A 17,657-nucleotide genomic window follows, 5' to 3' on the forward strand; every position below is an offset into this window, starting at 1 on the left:
CTGCTGAATAAAACCACAGCCGTGGTTAAGCGTCTGCCTCTGAGAGGGGGAGCGTCGTGAAAGCTTTAAATTCAGCTTGTCCTTACATGTCTTTAATTATGCAGGAGATTAAACTAATTTACAAAGTACCGTATGAAAATCAGCAGAGGTTTGAGTGCCAGTGGAGTGCCTCATTAAATCACTGCGAATTACAGGATCCAGTAGACTGTTTAGCGCTTGCGGTCTTCACAGCACGAGGCCAGAAGATGGCGCTGTTGAGAGAGTTATTTTGGCTCGAATGGACACATGATGCTCCACATTCACAGAATAATTCTTGTTTTTTTTCTCGGCAGAAATAGCAATTTCCCAATAATTCCGTTTATTACTGAGCCAGATTTAGACTTTGCAGCTACTGTGAAGAACATTAGACTGTGCTGTGCTATATATTCTCCTGACAACCGCTATTTTTGTCAGAAATTGCTAATGCTTTAACTAGGACTGCTTTTTTTCCTTTATATTTGTTTTGGGGTTCGACTTATCCTCTTGTTTATACCACTATTTTTGGAAGAAAAAAAAAAATAATAATAATATAATAAAAAAATATAATAAAAAATAATAATATAAAATTTGAGGAGTGACTATAATGAACCAGGTGAATTATTTATAAAAATAAACGCAGGGGTGGTTAGGTGTTTACATGTTAAAACAGCACGTCCAGGCTTTAAGCTTTAAACGCACTTTATCCAACTATTTTCCTAAATACTTGAACAAACTGCTGTGATGCTTCACTCTGAGTTATAAAAGTAGGAGCAGGCCGAATTTCCCGGAGAAGTGACGCCGTTTTACATAATTAGTTAATTGCTCAAGCGTCCTCGCTCTCATTGGTTGCTTCCCGCGCGCGTGCCTCGCCTCAGCGGACGCTCGAGCGGCTCGGTGAGCGAGACAGCGGCGCCTGCGAAAACGTGCGTGGACGTGGATCCGTCTCCTGTCAGCTGTCAGAGAAACGCGGCGGCGGCGGCTCGGACGCTGAGAGAACGCGTGAGCGCTGCTGAGCTCGAGGATAAAGCGGAGTCCACTCTCCGGTCCGCTGTGGTTGATTTTGGCTGGAGAGCGACGTACGGACGGACGGACTGACAGACGGACGGCGGGCGCCCGGAGTGGAGCGCGTGCGCTCGCGCCTGGCTCGCCGATGCGCACGGAGGAAAACACGGACACCAGCACAGCTGCGACTGGCGGGATTCCTCTTTAGATTTACTTCACGTCCTCGCGCTTTAGCGGTAACGAGGCTGTGTGCGAGTCGAGGTGACTGACTGACTGACTGAGTGACTCTCCTTCATATACGCGCTGTTTCAGCCACCGCCGGCTCTTCTGAGACTGAGTGAACCGGCTGAGGAAACCTTTTTGCTCCCGCGCTCCACAGCACTGTGGCTGCTGTTGTTGTTGTTGGCTGCTACTGTTGTGAACTTGGAAAATGTAAGTAAACAGTAGCCATATTTAGCTGTAGCGCATTCCTGTGATTTATTGAGTGTTTTTGTTCGACTAAAAACGGATATAGAAGCTTGTTTGACTCAGTATTTTCTGCTTTCGTTCGTCGTTCACTGTTTTTCTGACTTATCTTGAATGTAGCCTGTCTGGCTCCGCGTGAGGAGACGAGGAGGAGGAGGAGGAGGAGGAGGAGATGAGGCTCAACGGCTGCTGCTGCTGCTGCTGCTCGATGGCGTTCGTGTTCTCCAAACTAACGTCTCCTGTCCACAGCCGCTAGGCTAACCAGCACCCGGACTCCATTTATATTCCGAAAGACCGTCTTCTGAAAGTGAACACTAACCCGAGCCATGTCCAAAACGCTGAAGAGGAAGAAGCACTGGTCCACCAAAGTGCAGGAGTGCGCGGTGTCGTGGGGAGGCGTGGGGGAGTTCGGCTCGGTGGTGGAGATCCTGGGGGGCGCCGAGCTCGGAGAGTTCCCCTTCCTCGGCCAGATGAACCTGGATGTCCTCGTGTGCCACGCCGGGAAGCTTCCGTACTACGGCGACGTTTTGCTGGAGGTGAACGGCACGCCCGTGAGTGGACTCACCAACCGAGACACTCATGCGGTCATCCGGCACTTCAGGGAGCCAATTCGCATCAAGACGGTCAAACCAGGTGAGGGGGCTTCTGAGATTTTCTGAGCTACTTGTGCTGGTTCGCGGTTCACCCTTCAGAGAGAGTTCGGGCTGTTTTGGGCTGCTCAGGTGTTTACAGGGGTGGGCAGTGTGGCAAAACGTAAAATACCACGACACTTGAAGACATTTTCACGATACACTCTTGAAAAGATGGTTCTTCAAGGGTTCTGTAGTGAAAGGAATGGTTCTGTTTAGAAGTTCTATATTGAATCATTCATGATTTGTTGGTTCTTTGCATGGTGAAATGGTTCTTTAGAGTGATGGAGAATGTGTTGTATATGGTTCTACATAAAAGTTTATTAAAAATGGTTCTGTATAGCACCAAAAAGGGTTCCAAAAGGGTTGTTACAATGTCTTGCCTGTAAAGATAGAAGAATCCTTTTTTAAATAGAACCATATTCAACATATTCTCCATCAATCTAAAGAACCTTTTAACTACGCAAAGAACAGTTTAAGCACGGAATGGTTCTAGATAGCACTCATGGTTTTAAAAAAAGTGTCAGTATCACCGAGATGCTTAGATTTGACTGATATTTCAAATTGATATTTAACACAGTGTTAGAGAGTTTCAAATACCATGAACAACTAAGAGAACAATTATTTTTGTCCAATATTTCACATACTACTCTGCTCTAAATCCAGTGAAACATCACATTACACTTTGTTTGTAATGAAACGTGCATGTATTTTTTAAGTACTTATCCACAATGTGCTCAGAAAAGCACACATAATTTATCACGATAACGCTAAAATATAATCATATCGCCCACCTCTAAATTTTAAGGCCACAGATGTTCTTGACGTGCACAGTATAAGCGACATGGCAAAACATCAACTGTAGCTTGGGGAGTGGCTATAATAGAAAAGAAGGACTTTCCCTCTCTTCCCTGCTGTGATTTATAAGCCAGGTGCTGTATCCGTGGAACCTCCTCGCTAATGGTTCTTGCTTCCAGCCCTGGAGACCCCACAGGCTGCACACCTCCGGCTCCGACGCAGCTGAGTCAGCGTGTGAAGCGAATCAGGTGTGTCGGAGTAGGTAAGGCACATGTGCCTACGGAGTGGGACTGCGAATCTCGGCTCTGCTCCAAGGGAGCTGAACAGAGCCGAATCTTACTGCTCACCTGCACAGAAACAGGCACGCAAGACTCGGAGGCGGCTGTTCTAGATGCCCAGAAAATCCCAGGTGTTTAATTAACTCTTACAGTATTCATCTGGACACGTATGAAGTTGTTAATTCAGTACTGTATGGATTAATTGGAGATTTTTTTTAGTATGCACATGCAGAAATGGCAGCGTAGCAATGTAAATGAACAAGGTTACTTAAAAGGGATGGGAACACTCTAAATTGGTTAAAGCAGTTGTCCTCAAGGACCAGTGTCGGAAAACCCTCTGCTATAGGGACAAATTTAAAAAGTAATAACAGTAGGCTATTAATAAAACAGTGAAGTGCTTTTACCCATCACTAGCAAGACTTTGTACTTTTTATGTTAAGTAGCATTGTTTGACTACTTAGCTTTATAATTAAAGTCTGGATTGCTCAGTTTCTTCGTGACCTGCTGCTCTTGCCAGTGTGGTTTGGTGCATGTGGAGCGCGTCGGACCTGCTCCAGTTAACCATAGGGCTCGCCTCCGACCCACTAAGAGGTGTATGTTTTTGACAGTGGGAAAGAGTCTTGTTACTATGGAGACATAGAAAAGAACTGTTAGTAATGGAAAAGTAATACATCTGTTGCCATGGAATGCCGGAGCAAAGCTGTTATTACCATGGAAATGATAAAAGGAATGATAAATGGTTTGTTGCCATGGAGAGTGGAAACTATTACTAAGAACAGAAGCCAATTATGTTAATGGAAAGGTCACCAATTTCTCAGCAACACCTCATCTTAAGTATGCACAACTGATGGAGACAAAGTTAACTTTGCTACAGAAGTTTCAGAATGAGCAGCAGTTTATTGTTGGGGCAGTGTCTGTGTCCAACAAACTGGCAAAAAAGGAAGATGCTGCAGATGGGTAAGATCATGGTTGAAGAAACAGGGAACAGCATGGTCTGGAGGTGAGAATCACTGGCAACTTCAGTGGATTATAGCCTGCTGCCAGCTGCAGCTAGTAAAAAAGAAACAGCACAGCTCTGTACTCGGCCTGTAGCCTGCAGAATTTAAATCATTGATGTAATGAGGCTATTATCTAAGCATAGACAATCAAAATTAACAATTTAACTGCAAAAAAATTATTTTATGTGCTTTTTCAGCATCATTACTGCGAGTATTTTCTTCCTTCCTGCTGTAAAACAGTAAATGGAGTTAATGCAGGTACGTAGCCTGAAATCCTGTAGGCCATAACACCTTGAACTTTTTTCAATCTTTCCTCCTAATTCAAAGGAACAGTTTGCCTAGCAACACCCTCCATGTACCTCTCTGCCTTTTTTTAAAAAAAAACTGTAACCATTTCATGTACTAGCTTTGTGTGAGGTAGCTTTTAGAGCCGTTTAACACTTCAGATGTTTGGTTCCTATCACCACCACTGTGAGCAACTGTGACTGTAAGTTTTTCTAGAATGGCGCATTTCAACCTACATTGGCAGTAGTATGCGTTGTACTGAAGAGCTCAGTGACTTTAAACGTGGCAGTGTCATAGGATATCCTCTTTGCCACAAGTTCATGAAATTTCTGCCCTGCTAGACCAGCTCTGGTCAACTGTAAGTGCTGTTATTGTAAAATGGAAACATCTAGGAGCAACAGTTCCTTAGCCATGAAACAGTAGAGCACACAAACTCACAGAGCAGGACCAATGTGTAGTGCATAAAACCACTTATACTTTGTTGCTTCACTCACTACAGAGATCCAAACTGCCACTGGAAGCAACAACAGTACAAGAATTGTGCGTCAGGAGCTTCATGAAATGTGTTTCCATGGACAGGCAGCAGCACATAAGCCTAAGATGACGCTGCGCAATGTCAGGTTTTAGCTGGAGTGGTGTAAAGCACACTGCCACTGGACTCTGAAGCAGGAGAAATGTGTTTTCTGGAGTGATGACTCACACTATCAGGCAGTCTGAAGGACAAATCTGTGTAAGGCGGGTGTTGAAAATCTGGGTAATACCTACCAGAATGCATAGTGCCAACAATAAAGTTTGGTGGTGGAGGGATAATAGTCTGGAGCTCTTTTTCAGGGTTTGGGCCTTTTAGTTCCAGTGAAGTGTAAAAATGAATGCTATAGCATACCAGGAGGTTTTAGAACAATTATATTCTTCCAACTTTCTGGCAACAGTTTGGGGAAGGCCCTTTCCTGTTCCAGTATGAGTATGCCCCAGTGCACAAAGCGAAGTAAAATTCCTTAAAGACATGGTTTGATGAGCTTGGTGTGGAGAAACTCTAGTGACCTGCATAGAGACCTCATGTCAACCTCACTAAACACCTTTGGTATGAATTAGAACGTTGATTGTGAGTCAGGCCCTCTTGTCTAACATCAGTGACTGACCTCACAAATGCTCTTTTGACTGAATGGGCACAAATTCCCACAGACACACCACAACATCTTGTGAAAAGCCTTTATCTGAACAGTAAAGGTTGTTGTAGCTGCAAAAGGAGGGCCAACTCCATACTAATGCTCATGATTTTGAAATGGGATGCTCAACAAGCTTACGTAGGTATGATGGGCAGGTGTCCAGATACTGTTGGCCCTATAGTATCTATATTTATTTTTTGTATAGGCACACCAGACTAAATAAATATTTTTGTTTATTTTTTTATTCATTTTGGTTTAGTTATTAAATATACTAATGTCTTGATAATAGTCATTACAGCATCACTCTCAAAAGACACAAAACTAGGTATGAGGATAATCGTAAAGTTTGACATTTTTACAGACTCGTCCTCCATATGGGAGAACAGGGTTCAATCCCAGAAGAAAAGCACTTATTAGTCTTCTGACAGTTTGTGCCGGCAATGTAATGACGTCTCTGGCACAGCGTGTATAAGGTAATTTGATATATCATTGCAGCCCTTAACGATGTGTTTATCATTATAATGGTAAATATAGGATGTATATGTTATAGTTGGTACTGCAGATATTAGTGTTTGATAGCATGTTAGAGGGTTATAGATTTATAATCTCCAAATATGCATTTTGATAGGAGGGCGAGCTGTTTTGGGGGTGTGAGAGAATAGGGTCATTTTAACTGGGTTTTGCTACGCTTCCACTTGGACTTTTTCTCGCCGCGGCAGATCTCTCTGGCCAGCATTTCTGTGTTGTTATGGAAAGGACAGAACCATACTGAACATATGTGGGGCAGTGAAGAATCTGATATGCTGTTTGCTGTTGCACAGCAGCTTACATTGAGACTAAAGTACAGACTTACTTTTTACGCTTTTATATTTTTCAGAATGCTTCCAAGAAAGCTAGCTTGCTTAGTATCACCTTAGCAAGTAACCTTAGAGCTGCATAGGGTTTAAGTTTTTCCTCTCAAACCATGTAAATTACATCCAAATGGACTTCCTCCCTCCAAATCTTCAATCTTCACTGTTGTCTGTATAAAACCAGATATTTTCATCATTATATAAACCTGTCATGGATTCAAAAAAGAGAAAGAGAGCCATTGTTGCTTCTCTTTGCTTTCAGAGAAAGGTATGTTTGCTATTTGTTATCAAGACCAGTGTACCCTTGCCTGATTGGTTAAACTCAGTGCAGCAATCGCACTCATTTGCATAAAGTTGAAATCTGCTGAATTTTTACACTGCCTGCTAAAGAAGATTGCGCAGCACTGCAACCCATCACGCGCAACATGATGTGAAGGAGCGCTCCATTGAAATGAATGGGTTGTGGTGGGGATGTTGCAAGTGGACGTGCACAAGTGTTGAGTAACAGAGCAACCGGGAGTGTGAAAAGTTCCATCAGTGGCAGCTGCGACCAAGGCCTCAGGGCTGTGTGCTTGGTTCTGATGCTGTCCCATGTTGATGCCGGGTTCACCAGGCCCTGCCTGTCTCACACCATCTCGCAGCTGCACAAAGAGCACGCTTTTAAACTGCCTGTGAACTTTTGTTTGTCTCCTCAGAGGCCAGGATACGACACTGGAGCCGCAGTTGTTGGATGTGCAAGTTTGGGTAGGGGGGCTCCTTGCGAGCGTGTGTTGCCCGTGCCTTGGCCTCATGCGTAATTCAGTGTGCATAAATAATAGATGCAGTGAGTAGGATGCCTACACATAGAGGCAGAAAGAGAGAGTCAAGAGGATCAGCTTTTAACAGGAAATGATGTAGTCGCCTATGCCACGCCATAAACGCTACACTAACGTTCCTTCCCATAATCACTGCATGTTTACCTGCTATCCATTGCATCCCTCATTGCCCTGAAGGAGTGAAGGCCTGATGACACATGCTCTATTTTAAAGGGATGCACTAAAACATCAGCTGGAAAGAGAAAAATGAAATGTTTGGTTAGAAAAAAGATTAAATAGGCCTATGACAAATTGTCAAAATATAAGACTACAAATATTTATAAAAATGCTGTTTGTTCCCTTCACTCTCCTGTGCCAGTCAAATTAGACACTTTTGAACAGTTTGAGTGGCAGCAGATCAACAGTGAAAACGTTGACCGTGGGGAATTATTTCATGGTTTTTATGAAGGACATTAGATAAGAGATTTGTAATCACTGTTCATGCTAGATATGAAAAAGGGGCACAGTGTCCAAGGACTTCCCTGTTACAGGTTTGTTACCAGTTGACAGTCTAAATCTCATATGCAAAATACAGCAAAATGACAGAAGCAGAAAGAAAAGTCCAGCAAACAAGCTCAGTTTTTAAAAAAGGCAAAAAACTTCTCAAACCACTAACAAAACTAAAAAATGATGAAAGTCGTCATCTGTTGTTGAAGATGTTTTGTGGATTTCGTGGTACATACCGTAGTACTGTAATTGTTACCTTTTTTTGGATTTTTGGCCTGGTGTGTCTTTAATTTCTATTTCTGTTTATCACTAGTCTTTTATTATGCACATGTATATATTTATTACTACACATTTTGCATGTAAAAAGCTTTATAAGTTACATCCTCTGACATCAGAAATGTGAGATGTTACAAAATAAAGCCTGGGAATCGTTAGTCTCTGACTAATCAGAGTGTCAAAGCACGTTTAAAATCATGCTTGCTAGATCTAACCCAGCCCATCATTAACCGGAGTAAATATATATGTAACATATATTGCGTTCTACACCTTGCCGAGGAACACAGCTGCAGGCTGCATCTCAAAAGGATGAATATATGGAAATTAACGAAACAGGCTGAGTAGCCAGGCTGTGGAAAAGGGGAGGATATCTCTCTAGTGATCGAGTGAAGAAGGTTTCCAGAGTGGGCAGTCGTGGGGGTGGAGGTCTCTATTTAAAAATCACTCCTTAATTGCAGCCCTTGGCATACACTGCTGTTGCACTAGTTTAATGATTTAACAGCCAGTTCCACAGCCTTGCATTACTTTTAGATATTACTCAAATATTCAGTTTAGAGAAAAAGGCTTAAACCAGCCATCGCTTCACTAGTGAGCATACCTGAGCAACCCGGCATTACTGAGAGGTGTGTACAAGAAAATCAACTGCCTTAAGGTGAAGTTCCTTCTTTGTCGCTTCCTTATAGCCACTTTTAGTCACTTTTCTGTGTGCTCTCTGAGCGCACTTTATGCCGTCTCCCACTGAGTTGATCTTGTGTGCTCTGAGTATGTGTGCACAGAGATTGAAAATCAGCTTAAGATTTGTTTTCCATGAAATTTTCAAATAATGATACAATATATGATGTAGGGGTGGGGGGGGAATCAATTCTTAGATGCATCGTGATGCGGACGTGGATGATTCTGAATCGATTCACAAATGTCAAAAATCGATTTTCTACATTTTAATCTATAACGTAATGTTGACAATGCGAAGTGCGGAAGTGCAGCGCCCGGACAGTCTATGGCGGCACATAACAAAACTCTACTGGGTAAGTGAGAAATCCGACCGGCACCCTCTGCGTTAAAAGCCAAGATAGATCAGGGGTCGAAAACCCAAACGTTAAGAAGAGCCATTTTGTCCTTTCAACAAAAAAACAAACCACCTTGGGAGCCACAACATTTTATTTCCAATATGTGCTAATCAGTATGTGCTAATGTTCTAGTATAGGCTAAAAAATATAAACGAAAACGCAGATTAACTCTGCTCTGCTTTATGCTTTAGCTATAGCGCTTTCCTCCCATCTCCGCCAGAAAACTTTTCCTCAAAAGTTGAATAGTTTCTTGTAAAACGCCTCTCAACGTTCGACTGTTTTACAAGGCTGAAGTCGCTTCTTATTCTCCAGCTTCTTGTTAGAATTTTCCCGTTCCACCTTAAATTCTGACTGAGGTGGCGAATGTAAATGCAGCACCATTTAAGGTGGAATGGGAAAACTCGAAAGAGAAGCTGACTTCATCTCTTTGCTGTTTGACAGTCTCTCTTCGCAGATTTAACATACCAGGAAACCAACTGCGGAGCTTATAAATGCGAATAAGTCCATTTGTCTCAAAATGTTTGTCTTAAATGCCTTTTCGTTAGCAACTAGCCAGGCGAGACTGGTGGTGCTATGTGATCTGCAGTCTGCACACCAGTTCTTAGTCGTTGAGAACAAGGGCTTTCGCGCTATGTTGCACACGCCCCGTCTCAAAGATATTTTACTGACACAGCGACCCCCACCACTCTCTACAACGAGACCAGAACCGAAGTTATAAAATCACTAAAGGAAACGGGCAGGACGGCTGTAACGTGCTGCTTGGACATCCATTGCTACTGGATCTTATTTCATCGTAACTGCGCATTTTATTGCAGAGGAGTGGCAGCAGCAGTGCTCCAAACAAGAGCAGCGAATGAGAGCCTTCCAGTTTACTTACCACAGAACTTCCATTTGTTTTATTAATAAAAGATATTGGAAGTAAATTCATTATGGATCATTACAAATACTTGTAATACAAGTCATCACACAGTGAGAAGAAAGAAATCCTGTATAGAAAAAAAGATGCATCAAGATACATTGATAATCGTTTTATAATCGCATCGCGGCCTCTGAATCTTAATCGAATCGAATTGTGAGGTGCCTAGAGATTCCCACCCTTAATATGATGTAATAAGTGTATGAATTTAAAGGGGTTATATGTAATGAAATATTTTTTAAAGTGTGTAAAATCTTACCCTTTTTTCCCAAAGCATTAACACAAGAGGTGGGGTGTTGGATCTGGATTAAACAGTAGGGAAGACTGCACTACCGAAAAAATCACACACATCTGCTCCAAGGTTTGTGGCTAAGCTGACTACCATATCTGGCTACCAAAACCTGTCTTTGTTATTGTTGACCTGTTGGATATAGTATAATATTTAGCTAATGAAATGAAATGAATATAAAATCATAATTAGAAAAAATGCATTTAACAGGCATAATCACTGTTTCCTGGCTGGCATTTAACAAGACCCAGTGGAGCATACACACTGACCCCATTTTCCTTAATGCATGTAAGCCCACTGGTATCTGAAGTTGCTTTTTTCTCTTTTCTAAAAATCTAGTAAGTTTTAAACAGCTTTTTAATGTTTTAGATTTGAAAGAATACAATGCATGAAGGACATTTATGGAAAATAAATGCTGAACCTGTTAAAATGGTCTTAGATAGTACATTAATACACAAAATTTAAAAGGGAAGATTTTGGGCTACATGGGCTTTAATTCACATAATGCAGAAACAAACCATGACTATTAGAGCTAGACCTTCAGTTCAGGTCATACATGTCAAAAACAAGGGGAAAAAAACACTGAGAGTTCCAATTAGGACGGGCGCACCTGTGAGATTTCTATTAGCACAAAGCTAACAGTAATTCACATGAACATTTTTTTGGCCCTACTAGATTAAATGTGGACATCTGTGGCTTATAAAGACATACAGTATTTTATGTGAAGCTTGTAGCAGGCATTAACATATGTATTGTACCTTCCAGCCTCCTGACATTTTACATTTCTGACTGAAACATGCTACTCAGGCCACCATTCTTACTCACTGTCAGTGACATAGCTAGAACTTTCAGAAGGTCTAGATTGACATTTTTCTCACAAAATTTCTCTCACCAATTGAAAATCAAACATGATTACCAGATTTCACTGTCAGTTCCTAATTATGGTGGTTGCTGATCTGACCTGAATCTGACCTCCAGTGCTAAACAAATGGAGAGCTGTGTGTACTTTCAAGAATTTAACCCTTTCGTTGCCAATTGAAAACTTAACAGTGAAATAAGAGTATTACTTAACTTATCAGTAAAGTGAAATGTTCTTATGACCTTATTTTATCTGGCCTGTCTTGATTGCAGTGTCTTTAAAGCCTTTAGAAAATTCTCTCAGATCCCTCAAAATGAATATCTCCTAGGTAAGGTAGTCTTGAGGATTCTTACAATCAAGCATTCCAGTATGATGATGATGTTGTTGCATCTTCCTAATAAGGAGGAAAGCAGGGGTTGCAGTCTCAGCAACAACTTTAGCCCTTTGATATGGAAAGACAGCCAGAGGCTTCCCATTCTGTGGTGCACAATGTAAGGGTTAGCAGCACTGTACAAACAACAAACCTTTGATTAAAACATGCAGTGCCACGAATAAAAAATGTTCATAGTCTTTCATGTAAGGTAAATTAAGCCGGTCCATATATAGAAAATCACAGCCTAAGGGCTCAGAGGAATATTAAGCCATGTTAAGGCGAGGTGAGACTGAGGGGTCTGCGCTACTCTTCCGCATCAGTGTAGAAGCTGGGTCATTGACTTAGTACGGAAGAATGAATCGTGTGTATCTCTTGACTTGTCAGGGCCGTTTTGATTCAAATGACTTAAAGATGTTCTTGCATGTTCATCCAGGTCTAATTGTGTGAGAGATGGTGTTTCATAAGGGGTCGATTGGATTCAAGCAATGAATAGGGGGCTGATGAAAGATCTTGACTGTGTGATGAATCATAATTGTATTTCCTATTTGTCTGACTTCAGTGTATATGTTGGTACAGTTAGAGTACTCTCTAATTGTAAATGTTAAAGTTTTATTATGGTGCTTCAGCCTTCTTAAAGGGGCATTCCACACCAAATTCATAATTTAATATGTGGTTCCTTACTGTGAGGTCAGTTTGGAGGAATTTAGTCAGCATGTCCCCAGGCGTGACTCTAGCAGGACTAAACAAGCTGGAAGTGATTTTGTGTGGAATGCTCCTTTAGGGGAAACAGCAGGCTGTGAAATGGACCTCTATGACTTGTAGTAGTCTTCTTTCGTATGTGCATAGATACATCATACCAGACCAAGAATGCAATGAAAGGCAGGTCTTCAGGGGGTGGGAGGCGGGTGATTCCACCAAATTTTCTAAATTTATATGTAATTAACTCTTAAATATAAACAAAGTAATTCAGAGTGGTTTGATGTGAAATGCACCTTTATAGAGAAGCAGCATTGTTCACAGGGGTGGTTATAGACACCAGAGATCTGAAGCGTTTAGTGCTGCTAAAAGCTGCCTCACAAAAAGTTATTACATGAAATGGTCACAAATATTGTCACTGTCCAAAGAAAAACATCATCTTCAAAATAGTAACTTTACATAATAAGGCAAAAACACTTTACCTTTCAATGTAAGTCAATGTAAAGAATTTTATTCCAAGTGATTTTAGAGCATTTCTATTGGTCCATGCACCATGAAATTTTACACAATGTAAAGGGGCAGCTGGTGTGTTGAAATGATATAGAAAACTAAAAATTGACAAAAATGGAGATGGTTTTCTTCGGACAGAGACGATATGTTGCGTGATGTAAGAGACATTGTATTGATAGCTTTGAGATAAGGTTTTAACCTAAAACATTTGTGAGAATACATTTATGGTTGAGAAAAATCTTCAGGGCATATTAGGGCAAAATAGTAGCCAAAGACACCTTTTTTCCATTTGTGCATGATGAACAATGCATATAAAAACTCAGAAGACATGTTAGTTCACTGGCCATTTTGCATAGTAAATAAAATGGCTATATTTGTGTTGTAGACTTGCGTCCCCTGGCTCCAATCACCACCACTGTAAAGAAACCTGGTGATTTCTCTACAGTGCACCATTTCACATCAAACCTCTCTGAATTAATTTTTCAGAACTATGTGCATGCAGCACTATGTGCCCACATTCTTTAAAAATGAATAAAAATGTAACTAGACAAATGACTTGTACTTTAAACACACTCAGTTCTATCAACAGTGAACGCAAGCGCTTACATCTGCAACAAGGAGCCATGATAGCTCATCGAACTGACACATGTGTTGCTACAGTGGCAGAGTCTGACCATTATAGTGCAAGTGTCCTCTGTGCCTGAAGCCCCTCTCTCTCTCTCTCTCTCTCTCTCTCTCTCTCTCTCTCTCTCTCTCTCCCTCTCCCTCTCTCTCTCTCTTTCTCTCTCTCTCTCTCCACTCACTTTTGTTAGTGTTTTACACTTTCTATGTTTTCACCTCTCTTCTTTCTCCTCCATCCACCTCAGCTGTAATTTTTAATATAATTTTTGTGAGTCAGTGGCCATCCAAACACTTATTCTGACATTGTGGTGGCTCCCTTGTCAAGGACAGTGCAGTGATTGAGAGTTCGATGCTAAGTGAATATGACACATGCATTACATTTCGATTGATGTCATCAGGGAGTGCTCATGCACCAAAATGCATTCCAAAATTGCATTAATGTAATACTGCATCAGTAGGATTGAGTGGTTGGCTGAGTTCTCTTGCTGTGTGATAAGTGAAACTGGGTGAATATTCTAGATAACTCAGGCTGAAAAGTAATTTTCCTGGATCCTTATTTCAAAATGAAGGTCTTCTGTAACAGCTGAGGCTCTGGAAGTCTGTTAGTTGGTTCTGTGATTGACATTGGTCTCCTTTCAAACTTGCTCTCGTCGGAAACGCTGGAAGCTTGTTTCCCATACAGATTAAGCCTAATCTTGGATTAAATAAATAGTGAATGAGCATTGAAAATCCTTTTTAGGTTAAAACTAGGTTTAATCAGCATCCAGAACCTGGCCTGCGACCAAATACTCAGATCTGTACCTCCCTTTGTTAGGCTTGAGGGGTATAAAAATAATAAGGCTTTCCCATATTGTATCTATGATGGAATACAGGATTTGCAATTGATATCCTATTTTTTTTGGGGCAGGTGGGTGATGTTATCTTTGCAGACTCAATGAATGATGCATAGAATTTTAAATGTAATTTTTAAAATATGACATATATATATATATATATATATATATATATATATATATATATATATATATATATATAATATATATATATATATATAATTAAGTATTACGCTGGACAAGATGTGACCTTCTCGTCTGCTTATTACAATGACTGAAGTATTACAACAGTGGGGGAAAAAAAAAATCACAGTATTCAACAATATTGAGTATCGGTTAAAACTAAGTATACACTATTATCTAACTCATGCACCTGTCCCAGCAGCTGTGTTTATGGGCTTGGAGATTAGAGAGCATCACCTCTAAATGACACGCATCATGAGAAGAGGCCATTTGAATTACCCTGCTCTTAACCAGCAGCTTAAGGCCAAATGATGGACAGGACCAGACGGATTATGTCCTCTTATAACATAGACGTGAAGTAGAAAAACCTACATACTCTGCTGCTGGGATTGCTGCCAGTGCTGCTGAAGCGGTCACTGGATTTCATATTTGAAGGGCCAGATGTATGTACACGAGTAGGTGCAGAGCAAAACATGCTTTCATGCAGTTGCAGTAGGCACTGGCAGAGCATCATTAATCAGTTTACTATGGCTGTAGCTAATCACACAATATCTCCCCTCTTTTTAGTCAAATCCTACTGCGTTGTTTGCATGAGAGAGAAAGGCATTTTGCCTGCTTTTTTAAGTCTGTTTGGGATATCTCCCTTAGCTGACCACAGGGATAATGTGGTCATGGTAGTGTAGACTTCGTAAGTGAAAAAACAAAACATTACATTGAATAGGCAATAGGCAACATTAGAGTGAATAGGCCAGATAGATTAGGCTTGATTATGGTTTCAAGCATATAGACTGTTTTTTATTTTTTAAGATGGCTTTGTCTTTGTATTCATTGATTGCTGTGTTACTTGGTCATTTGATTAGTAACATGTACTGTTTTTTCTCCTCTTTCTTGAACTAATTTAAAAATAATAATTACTTGAAAAAAAAATTATATATATATATATGTGTGTGTGTGTATATATATATATTTTATTTTTTTTATTAGTGTGCAGGCCTTTTTTAACATTTTTTTTACATCGACATGGCATAAACATGGTACATTTAGTACAGTTTTGTAGATAACATGCATGAATTTCCGAACTGTTATTTTTTTTTCAATTAGATTCAAATGTACATACATATAAGGCATGCTGGGTATTGTTTAACAACAGCTAAGCATTGATATACAAGTGATCAATCAAGATGACGGCACAGACTAGTTACAACAGAGGGTTGATTGATATAAAGTAAAATTTTAAAGAAAAACAAATAATAATAATAATAATAATAATAATAATAACAAAACACCCACAAAGGGAACAGATTCAGCAATTATAATATATGTTATTCCTGCAAATCATTTTTTCCTAAATCTGTTTTAACAGCTTTTTGCTCTTCCTACATGAAACTACATTAAGAGCATCCAGAAAAATGTTCTGCCTTAAATACTAAAAAGGATGGAGGGATTTTTGTAAATCTACTTTTGTGGATGAAACTTTGGCAGTTATGAAAATGTTATTAACTAAATAATCTCTTAAAAGATTATAGAGTTTAACATTCTTATAAGTAAACTTCTTTATGTCAGTATTTTTGGATGAAAGCCAAATTCATAATTCATTCCAGAAACGTCTTGAGTGATTAAATGCATATAATTTTTGGTCAGTATTACATGCGCAGAGCTGACAGTTGTTATCGTCAGTATTAAATGTCAATCTAAGGAATTCTTTTGAAGGGTATATCTTTGAGAATCTTTAAGTGCACTTCTTTCATTTTTTGGAGAAACAGGAGAAGAAAGGTAATGAGTTCTTATGTATTTTGAAGTTTTAATATCAAATTTTCCCCAAATATGATGTTTAATTATATTAGTGTATGATTTACCAGTTAAGATATTCCTGATAGATGCATTGTTACACTGTACATCCTGAACTTTATATTCACCAATATATATATATATAGATGGTGTTGAAGGAATAACAGAAGCATAAGTAAGAGCACTAGTTCCAGGCTGAATGGGTCCTATTTGGATCTGAAACCTGGAGCAAAGGGCTCATCTGGCCCTGTGTGACGGAACGTAACATTACACCAGGATGATATGTAGAGCTGAAAGATGACTCATTTTATATCAAATCTCACTTTGATAGAGAGCAGTTTTCATATTGCAAGAGCTGCAGTTTTAATTATAGCCTACATGTTTTAAGAAACAACCAAACACCCACATTTTGTGTACACAGCCACAACTACCTGGTCATGTGGTGCGTTACCTTCAGAGCTTGAGCCTAAAGCCAGAAAAGTGGATGTTCTGGTCTTCTTGGCAAAAAAAATCAGGCTTGAACTTTAATTTATGGAAAACAATCACAACTTGAATCACAAACACAATATTGGTCTTAAATATCGCCATTAGAAATTGTTCAGCCCTAACATTAGGATGGCAGTGCAAGTGGTGGATGTTCTGTAAGAGTCATTGCTGATGATTACAGATGTTTATGTGTCAGCATATAGGGAGACCGTAGTGAGTTACATTATGGTATGCTGCTGTTGACTATAAGTGAGGAGGACAATCATGCTGAGTGGCAGGTGGGCATTAGTGGGCTGAACAGCATACAGTATGACTGCATATGCTAAAGAAATATATGAAGAGAAAGACCTTCGGCTCCATTTACTGGCCAGCACGAGGACAAAGAGGACAAAAAAGGGACAGATCAGCATTTAGATGGAGAAAGCTGCCATTGAAAGGATGGATTGATGAAGTGCCACTGGGGAGGCGGGACAGTTTGTTTTATGGATTGCTGGAAGGCTGGTGACTGGGTAGGAAAAAGTCTCTCTTTCATCCTGTCATTCCTCATTTGTTTGATATAATCTCATCACAGGGGAGATTAACCCTCTCCTAAAAAAACCTGGGTTAGGCAATCCACTGTCCACTAGCACAAACACACTTCATTCATAGTATAGCTTCATGTAGGAGTTTGTATGCAACAACAACAAGCAGATTATAAAAGGAACCTATCAAATTGAGAAACATACAAAAAGCAATCTCTGAATTAGAATTGGACTAAAATCATGCACTAAAGCTTTTATGTGTATGTGTGTGTGTGTGTGTGTATATGTGTGTGAGGATGGTAGTGCTCATTGTTATGGTTGGCACAGCAACAGGCACGATGCCAGGCCAATCCCCTTGGCATTTCATCTCATTCCCCTAACGCCCTGCTTACTTATGCACCGCCATGGCTGGACAACAGTTGGGCTCTCTGAACGGTTGCCATCTCTA

The 17,657-nt window shown here is 40.3% G+C and overlaps 1 protein-coding gene across 1 annotated transcript in view; it reads left to right on the top strand.

The window, feature by feature from the left end:
- The first annotated feature begins 1,169 nt into the window (after positions 1–1,169).
- LOC118808439 (membrane-associated guanylate kinase, WW and PDZ domain-containing protein 3) overlaps positions 1,170–17,657 on the top strand; it is a 152,255-nt gene continuing 135,767 nt past the window's right edge. Inside the window, exons 1-2 of the mRNA XM_036571110.1 lie at positions 1,170–1,452; positions 1,606–2,118. Coding sequence (XP_036427003.1) covers positions 1,812–2,118 — 307 coding nt within the window. The 5' untranslated portion in view covers positions 1,170–1,452; positions 1,606–1,811. The remainder of the gene's footprint in view (positions 1,453–1,605; positions 2,119–17,657) is intronic.

This window comes from Colossoma macropomum, unplaced genomic scaffold (assembly GCF_904425465.1).
Source record: "Colossoma macropomum unplaced genomic scaffold, Colossoma_macropomum, whole genome shotgun sequence".
Taxonomy (NCBI): domain Eukaryota; kingdom Metazoa; phylum Chordata; class Actinopteri; order Characiformes; family Serrasalmidae; genus Colossoma; species Colossoma macropomum.